Source organism: Mytilus edulis, chromosome 14 (genome assembly GCF_963676685.1).
Source record: "Mytilus edulis chromosome 14, xbMytEdul2.2, whole genome shotgun sequence".
Classification (NCBI taxonomy): Eukaryota; Metazoa; Mollusca; class Bivalvia; order Mytilida; family Mytilidae; genus Mytilus; species Mytilus edulis.
In genome coordinates, this window is record NC_092357.1 from 28,721,490 (window position 1) to 28,732,042 (window position 10,553).

Sequence of the window (10,553 nt, forward strand, 5' to 3'; positions counted from 1 at the left end):
TGTACAATTTAAATTGATGCTTTTAACAAATAGAACACAGGACAGCTGAAATGAGCTGTTCTGTGAAGCTAACAATCGATGGTGCCCGAACTATTACCACAGGGAGCTGGTTTCACTGTGGTATTGTGTACGGAAAGTATGAATGTCTTTATGAGTCTTTTGATGTATGAATATGCCTATATGAGAATTTATGTTTTTTTTTCTTCTTGAGTCTGCTTTTATCAGTATAACTGATGGAATAGCAACAAGATGATATTATATTGTGTACATCATTACCAATCTTGTGCGTAGTTTGCGTTCTGCTAATGATGGTTAGTTTAGTGTTGTAAGCATGTTTGTAATACTACTTGTATTATGGTATTTATTGCAGGCAAACAGAGTAGACCGTCGTTGGACCATCTCAATTTTGGATACCGGTTCGGTTGTGTGAGGGTCCCAAACAGAACAGGAATATTCAAGTTTGGGTCTGACAAGTGCTTGGAATGCCTGGGATTTTATGTGAGGATTTGTTGTTTTTAAAATTTTGTTTTAGAAAACCCAGTGATTTGTTACCTGTGGATGTAATGTCATTTATATGTTTGTCACACTTTCGGTTTGAATTTATTGTGACACCAAGGAACTTAGGTGATGTTACTGATTCCAGTGTAAGTCCATTTAAAATGTAGTTGTGCTGTATAGGTTGTTTCTTTTTGTTAACAGACAGCACAGTATATTTATCTTGATTGAAAGCCATCAGCCAGTCCCCCTCCCAACTAGCAGCCGCATCTATAGCTAGATCTACTTCTGAGGTGAATACTGACATTTTTGTGCTTTATAAAGAATATTTCCATAATATATTGGATGTGAAATACCTGAACGTATAAGGAGTCTGCATCTTGATCTATATTTACGAATGATGTCCTTATACCGATGATAACATTTGGTAAATATTTTGACTGGTTTGTGGATATCGAAAACCCTGGTGTAAATATTTTTTCAGTAATGCATAAATTTCTCTCGTTAAAATCTTAAACATTGTTACATACACGAGCAAATCGTACAATTTGAGATATATAAACACCGTAAGATGGTGACTAGGGAAACTCACCATCAAAAAATGGATAATTAACGATAGGAAATGAAAAATCATCTATTTTATCATAAATTTTAGTGTTAAGCTTTCCGTTAATAATATAAATATCAAGATCGAGGACAGGGCAGTGGTTATTGTTAGTATTACATGTAGCTTTATTTAAAGTAAGTTCAACAGAATAGATTTCTGTGGTATACATACTGAAGACGTCATTATTGGGAGCCAAAATATCATCCAAATATCTAAAAGTATTTTTAAATTTGTGTATAAGATGTTGTTTCGATGGGTCCTTGCTTATACATCCTTAAGGTAATAATTTGGGTTTTTTCTTATGCAGTTTATTTGACGTTAACAAAAACTCTGTTCTTAATTGAAAAATCGGTTAACCAGTGGGTTCTATTGATTGCAAATATGTAAAGTGTCTTTGGAAATATTGATAGCCGACACTAAATATGCCAGACAAAAATCTTCAGTTGAGGAAATAGAGGCGATACAATGTCTATTCCATAAAAATGACCGAGACACAGGTATAAATCTACGTTACGTTAACAGACAATTTGAGAGTGGGTTACCAGTAGGAGGATCCAAAATGTCCAGGGCAAGCAAACAGTTCCTGATAATTTGTGTCAATTTGATTGTTCAGTCCAAGTCATATACCCGATGATAACTTTATGGGGATTCAAGAAACAAGAGTAGTTGCAGGAATTGAGTAACTATAAAAATAAGAAATTGCGATAATTGTGCAAATGACAATACTTTTTTTCAGAGTCCACATGATGAATGTGAAAGCATGCTATACACCACAATGTATAGTGAGCAAAAATAATTCTGTAGAATGAGAAAAAAAGGTTTAAAACACAAAAATCGACAGCCTGATTTATGTACCAAATAATTGTACTACCGACATCCTTGTTGTGTCGGTTTATAAAATTAACAGAAATACATTTTGACACATTGCCCTACAGTTACTTCTATCCATTTGATATATAATGTTAACCATACTTACACGAAAATTTCATTAAGTAATTTGCATTGGATTTATTTCTCTCATTTGCAAATTGGCAGAAACAGGTCATTATGCTACACACGCATCATCAATTAATGTTTCGAAAGACTTATCTCAATGCAGTTATCACGTAGGGTACGATGTAAATATTGACGCTAGACTATGATTGAATACTTGCATTACGACAAATGAAAAATGAAACATTTTCAGAGAGTCAAGAATAAAATTAAGAATGGAAATGGGGAATGTGTCAAAGAGACAACAACCCGACCACAGAGAAGACAACAGCAGAAGGAAGCTTACATAAATGGGTTCAGTAGAAACGTTTGAATCAGATATTTCAAATTTCGTTTAATTCATGCTGTTGGCGACTTTGTAAAAGAATATTTTTTATATGATATATGCTGACATGATGAAACTTACACTCACATACTAGTAACCAATATTATTTTTTTCTCAAATACAAAATAGCCTTTGTGAATCAAGGTGACGTTAAAAATCAACTTTACTATCCCTATTGTCTATACTAAATACAATGTTAAGATAGAAATTATTCAGTTTTCAGGCAAAATAAAAAAAAAATATAATTGCAGTTAAAAGTTAATAATGTCAGATATGTACTTTAACATGAATAGGAAGTTAAGCTGATACTAGATATGCTTGAGGTAGATACATTCTTCAAATCATTTTGAATAATTTCAAACATCAATAAATACGGTTTAGTAACAGCATTAGTAGTGTTCCGCTATTCAAACGTCATATATCGATCGAGAGAAACACATCCTGGTAACAGATTAAAACGGAGGAAAACAACGGAACAATCATATTGAAGAACAACAAAAACAAACGCCAATTTTTCATACATAAAAACAAAAACTATTTGATAGCAACTGCCATGTTCTTGACTGGGTACAGGACATTTTAAGAGAAAAAACATGATGGGTTGAACCAGGTTTTATGGCTAGCCGAACAACCCACTTATATGACAATGTTGAAAATACCGCTTACATAACAACATCACGTGGCAGGATTAGAAAACAAATAAATACAAGAACACTCAGGACATATAATTACACAAACGAAATAATAGTAAAATTCTACATGTAAACCGCAGAAGAACAAAAAACACCTAAAATCAAACAATATTCAGTCAGAACAACAAATAAAACATTATAACTAAATACATTTAAGTTTGGTGTACAAATACCGAGACACGTCTTATAGGAATGCAATCTCACTCCAAACTTAACAGTTATCTTTGGAATTTGGTACTTAAAAGAAAAGACGACATAGATGGTAAACCATAATCTAAGACTTGGACACAGACATATCGTATATATAATTAGTTATCAAAGGTACCAGGATTATAATTGAGTACGACAGACGCGCGTTTCGTCTACACAAGACTCATCAGTGACGCTCATATCAAAATATTATAAAGCCAAACAAGTACAAAGTTGAAGAGCATTGAGGATCAAAAATTCCTAAATGTTGTGCCAAATACGGCTAAGGTAATCTATGCCTGGTAATGAGAAAATCCTTAGTAAATTTTCAAAAAAAATCAAAGTTTTCTAAACTGGAAATTTATAAAAATGACCACATTATTGATATTCATGTCAACACCGAAGTGCTGACTACTTGGCTGGTGATACCCTCGGGGACGAAACGTCCACCAGCAGTGTCATCGACCCAGTGGTGTAAATAGTTATCAAAGGTACCAGGATTATAATTTAGTACGCATATAACCCATTCGTGATGGTGTCCATACCTTATTTATGTTTCCTTCTCATCACTCTGTTTGAGCAGTTTTGGCATAAGGAACATACTCCTACATACTATATAGTGTGAACATGCATGAGAACAACATATTGTAGTATTCAGAGCGTTAGTTTTAGGTCATCGGACAGACCATCTAGAGATATACTCGGGATCACAACAATATCAATTGAGATAAGTAAACACCATACAATTGGGCAGAGGGTATGATACTGTTTAGAAATGGGAAATTGATAATTGGAAGTTGAAAATAGGTGCAAAAGATACTAGATTGACATTCAAACTCATAAATCAAAAATAAACTGACAACGCTGTAGCTACAAAAACTAAAAGACAAACAGACAAACAATAGTTCACAAATCACAACATAGAAAAATAAAGAGAAAACTGGTGACCACAAGAGCTCAGGAAGGTTAAATCTGGCTTCGTCCCGTTGGTCATAGATTTAAGTGTGAATTCGTCCATCTGTGTCAATAGTTGATGTGATTGGAATACTCTTGTGCTTTGCAAATTTGAAAATCACTGCTTTGGCTCATGTACAGAACAATATTATTTGTTGCTATCAATGTTTATCTGATTCTAGTCTAAAAACTTTTCTTATCACCTGGAATTACACTTTTGTTCATAATAAAAAAAAAGCAACATCCAAAATATACAGATCATAGCGATCAATCACAATCAGATGATAGCGTCATTGTGTGTCTAAATTTGAACGTGATCAACATGAAAAAACACAAAATAAAAGGTCTGACAATTCTTAAAAATTCTTTGGCTTGATGGAAAATATTTAAGAATACCTCAACTAAAACAAAATGTAAACGATCTTATTCAATTAATTTTTCTCAGAATTGATTTTAAATGATTATTTCATGTAAAACTTTTAAACAATGAACATGCTATTGATAATTTCAGTTTAAAGTTAATAATGCCAGATATGTACATTAATATGAACATGATGAAATTGAATCTTTAAATGCATTACGGTCTATCTGATCCTAGCATTATTTTTTATAAAGCGATATTTTATTGTTTCTGATTATTTTCTACCACATATAGTACCAATGTGTTCTCCCTCTTTATTCCTTACTTAAAATGTTCAAAACATCGAAAAGTATAGGAACTGCTAGGACAAGACATAATATGAATACACCCATGTAACCAATTACAGCAGACGACCTCCTGTCATCAGGTGCTGAAACGAGGCTGCGTCGGTATGCGCTCGTCGTTTTTACTTGTACTTTGAAGGATGGAAATGTTTCAATGTTAAAACTAGTACTCCTAACTTCTGATATGTTGCAAGGACATCCAGCGACTGACGGGTCGGTTGTGACACTCATAGTTGTAGCATGATCTGTGGCTACTAGAACTGTAAATAAAAAATCAATGTTCTTTAATGTTTTAATAGTCATCCTAGACTAGAAGGACATTATAAAATATTTTGAAGTTCTTCTATGCATCGAAAATATCTGGAGTACGATTTTGATAAACCAGACAACTATAACATATTCGAGCAGTTTTTTTTTTTTTTTTTGCGTTTTTATCGCTTTACCTCTATACAATGCCGTTTATTGAATAAATCACTGAAATGATATTATTCAACAAATACTACAGACTTGTTATACTTATTCAGTTAGAACTATACTTGTGTGGACAATATAACAATTTAAAAAACAAACGCTTAATTTATTCTTACAATTTCAGTCGGTTTCTATTTTAACTTATTGACAAACCTGTTAGAATTGTTGTTTCCCATATGTTAAGTTTTGTTGGATGTGATTTACCTTGCTTCATGAATTATAAACCTTTTCAAATCTACGATCAAGTGTTTTTGTTTTTATTACACATATTTCTTAGATATGACATGATATAGGTATGTGCGCATGCAGCACTGTTTTTAAAAGTATTCCCAGCCGTTTCAGGATCCTGAGCTCATCCGATGACAGCAGCATGTAATTGGTTGGTTCAATCTACTAAAGATGGTGATTAAATGCAATCGACATGCATAAATGATATAATGCTTAAAATTTGCTAGTTTCTTGTTCATTATGTTTCGACATTATTGAATCTTTCAACGCACCTTTAGAAAAATTCCCTTTGGTATAATAAATAGTTACAATACAGCTCCAAGTGTAATTTGTCATCCATGATCTTAAGAATTTTTGGTAGTAGTATTGTCGGTACCCACAACACAAATTAAACTCACGTCATTTATTGAATTCAGGACATTGTTAGCCAATCGAAACGTTTTAGTGAATGCTTTTGCCAATATTTCCTAGAAATAATATCATTATTAAAACGGCAAATTATTGCAATCATTTAAAATGATTTACAAATGTCAAAAAGCTTGTGAGCTATTACCTGAACAAGAATTAGTATCCATTGCCCATGTTCCTCCCCATTCACAAAGTCGGGTCCAAACTGTTTGTCCTTTTGACATATAATAGCCGGTGTCACACGTGTATGTTATTGTTTCCCCGGGATTCGTTACAGCTAAGGTGTTGTAGTTGGAGTTACTGACAGGAGGTGGTGCAATACACTGTTTCACTAAAGTAAAGAGTTAATTGTCTTGATTGATTTCATACCTCTTCATATTTTTAAGGAACTGCCGAAGATCATTAGAGACTTGAACACAAGACAGCAATTAGAAATAACTGATTGTATCTTTTGAATTGTGGATAGCATTTAACATAACAATTATGAATTCTGGTGGTGGTCATTAATGCACACGGCAATCTACAATTTGGTAATTGTTCTTTCTTTAGTCTTAATCTAGGTTTTTTTTTCGAAGGTTAAATATTCCCTGTTTATTCATTTCCCTGAAGCATGTACTAGTTTGAATTGAGAACTATAGTATATAAACTCATCATAGATACCAGGACTAAATTTAGTGTATACGCCAGACGCGTATGACATGATTTGTTTTGTACAAACTTATGCAACTATCTTTTTAATGTTTTTGCAAGTATATTATATCATTTAAACTTCCTCGTTACATTGTATACCTTCAAATCGAGTACCGGAAATAACAAAACATATTGATTCCATTTAATGATGTTATAAAAACATTTTTGTTTGTTTGTTAAGAATGGACAAGCATGTGATAATAAACATCGGTATATATGATATCCGAAAGCGAGTTATTTTTGTTGCAATACTCCCAATAATTATCATTATTTGTATTACTATAAGCTTTTACAGTATCTGTTAATTTTCATATTGTAACATGTGTAAGATCAAAAGAAATATAAGAACGAGCATACACATAAATGAATAAGGTAAAAATCAACCGATGTCTAATATCTACTCATCATCATGTTCAAATCCACGTACCAACACAAACGTTACTATCCGTTGTCCAATTACCATCGATTCCACACTCTCTGGTCCAACTCGATTGTCCACCTGATAACTCGTATCCAAAGTCACACGTATAAGTAATCATCTCTCCTGGAGACTTAACAACTGTGGTGTCTGTAGCTGCGTTCATGATGGAAGGTGGTGAGGTACAGGTTTTAACTGCATTAAATTATGATCAGAAAAATAATTACTATATTATAACTAGTTTTAATTGGAATAAATGCTAGTGAGACTCTTTCCACCAGATACCAAATGCCATAGAAATTACCAAGTCACTGTTTGATCATTAACATGTAATAGTAAGCTACAAAAGGCCGCGAAAAAAATTGTTAATAATTTTAAACAAGAATACTACCGTCATGATTTATGTAAAACAAAAATGAACGAAAAACCAAAAAGATAAACAGGAAACAAGAAACACCACAAATTTGCAGGCTCCTGACTTTTGACTTGCACCAATGAATATGTTTGGGTTTAACTTGTTAGATGGTACCAACTCTATGCCTAACTTATAAGAGTGATGTTACGGTACAACTTAAGAATAAACTTTGTACATCAGTTTTAAAAGAACTTAATGACATCCAGTATTCTTTTTGCTCTGCAATTTGATTTTGGATCACATATATTTTTCGGTTCTTAATTTCGTTGATTTCGGATGTTTTAGTAAACATTGAATTTAAGTTTCAGCATACTCCTAATTTTAATAAGATGTTATAAAGAAAATGTTAAAAAATATATCAAGGAAGAGTTATGTGCCCTTGATGTGCCAAGTCCAGGTTTTCAGAGCTCTGAGTAAAAAATTGAATTTCCATTAATTTACTTATCTTGTGGCAGATATTTTTGGATTATAATAGTGGTAATGACTTTGTCTCTAGAATCCATAGATTTATTTGCTGGAACCTATAACTTGAGAAGATATATTGTGTTTTTGTGAGTAACCCGTGAGTTGTTTATATGTTTTCATAATGGCGGTAGACGCTCATAAAGCTCAAATGAAACGACACTTATCTATTCACTTCGGTATTAGTTTCACCAAGGGTATTACACATACTAATGTATTAAATGAACTAAAACGAAATACAAACCATACAAATTACGGGAAAAGAATGTATAGTTACAGTACACGACCAGAACACAAAACATACATTACTCACTCGAGGGATAAACTTGAAAAACCGTTACATCAGAATGGTAGACGTAGAACAGTAAGTTACTAATGTGACTATAAAAGATGCCCCGTGTGAAATGAGTGACGTAACAATATGTGGCCATCTTTCTTTGGTGATGTTGTGCAGGGGTCCTCCGCAGAGGTCTTATTAAAGATAGAAATATCGAGACCGGCACACGATATGTGCAATTAACAAACTGTATCCCAATTATTCCAACCGCAACCAAATTCGGGAGATTTAGTGTCAGGACAGAGTGTCCGTACTGTACGAGAACAGAGCATCCTTCTTATCGATGTACAAACAAACCCTCCCGTCAAAATCAAGCGGCACGCAAATGCTATAGATGTAATAGTACCACACACACAATAAAAGATTGTCCCAACTCCGAAAAACTATGTTATCGGTGAGGGAAAGAAGGTCATATACAAAGGGATTGTCAGACTGATGACCAAGAAATGTATGGCGACTATGTAAATGACATTCAGGAAGGCAGAGACGCCAATAAAAACGACTCGTTTACCGAGGATAACAACTCAGAAGAATTAATTGTTGAATTAAACAAAACAACTGAAACTGTGTTTGAACAAAAAACGCTACCCTCCCAACCTCTCAAACAGTAATATTTGGTGCATCAAATTGCAGTCGCATTAGAATTGAGGACCCAAGTATTAATAATAAAGCGGTATCAGGCACCACCCTTGATTAAATTGATAACGTTGTTTGTCAATCTGACAATATAGTAAATTCTGACTATGTTACTAATGTGATTTTATCATTAGGAACAAATGACATCAGTAAGCACAGAAGTGACACCGAGCAAATAACAGCAAACCTTACGACATGCATAGATACACTAAAAACCAAATACCCAAATGCACGCATTGGTATCTGTAACATTCTACCCAGAAGAGGTAAGGGCAGCTCTATACACGCATTAAATACAGCAGCGAGGTCTGTCAATAGCTTTACACAAAAGCTCTGTGTAAAAAGTCAAGTGCTAAAATATATTGATCTATGGGACGAATTTGCTCCGAAATAAAACACCGTTCCGTGCACTGTTTGACTTGAATGACCCAGATGGGGTTCATATCAACAAATCCGGTATAGAATTCATGGAAAATATTTTTGAGGACTTTATAAATTCAGAGTGTGAAGGTGAATATGAAACCCCGAGTAAAAAACGTATTCGAAGTTCAAGTTCCACTCCAGGCTCAAGCGAGAAGCAAGTTACCAAGATGCCAAAATCATATTAACTAACTATTCCCAATATATATAGTACATGATTTTTTTTATTGTAGCCAAAATCTAAATTGCTATAATGCATCTGTATAATTCAAGTTTGTCAAAAATTTTCAAATCAATGCTATTTTTAAACAGTTTGTAAAATTCCTATGTTTATCTTTATTTACATGGACACACGTGGGCTATGTCATGAATTACAACCCTTTAATGTAAAATTGATTAATATTTCAATGAATTGTTGTAACTTGTGTAGGTTCACTAACATTAACTACACGATGAAACTGCAAATGTGTTGTCAAAAACATGAAAAAGTAAAGTATACAACATGTTTATTTTCCGTTTTGATCGAAGAAAACAAAATTTCCATGATTATTTTTAGTAACCCATGTGGGTTTCGGCCTAGTTCACAAGTTGAAAAATGAATAAAGTGGTTTACTTAATTATAGTTGAAAATAACTGTTACGGGTGTATGCTCATCCCCGGTCAACTGTGACGGTGTCATGTGTAAGAAAAGAATATTACGATTGTAAATTTGTTGAGACTTTCTATTCATATATTTGTACATAAATATTTCTTATATATATATATTTTATATAGCACGTAAAATGAATGAACAAAAGAAAGCATTATTTCACTATATAACTTTGTATTATGTCGATATCTATTGTTAGTTTAAATGTCAATGGTATAGTAGACAATAAAAAACGAAATGCCGTTTTTTATTGGTGCGTTTTTATTGGTGTAAAAAGAAAAACATTGATGTAATATGCTTACAAGAAACACATAGCTCTAGCGATGTCGAAACGAAATGGAAAAATGAATGGAAGGAGGAGAGTTTTTGGAATCATGGATCAAGTAATTCAAAAGGGGTAGCTATTCTTTTTTCTGAAAAAAAATAATTTGAAATTACTGAAACCGGACGGGATGGTAT

General features: G+C 33.2%; 1 protein-coding gene across 1 annotated transcript; it reads right to left on the bottom strand.

Annotated features, from left to right (window-relative positions):
- Window positions 1-4,633: 4,633 nt before the first annotated feature.
- On the bottom strand, window positions 4,634-7,367 carry LOC139502914 (uncharacterized). Its single transcript, XM_071292580.1, has 3 exons — window positions 7,185-7,367; window positions 6,213-6,398; window positions 4,634-5,220 (listed from the first exon to the last, which is right to left on the bottom strand). The coding sequence occupies exons 1-3, from the start codon at window positions 7,339-7,341 to the stop codon at window positions 4,931-4,933; spliced, it is 633 nt and encodes a 210-aa protein (XP_071148681.1). The 5' UTR covers window positions 7,342-7,367; the 3' UTR covers window positions 4,634-4,930.
- Window positions 7,368-10,553: the final 3,186 nt, after the last annotated feature.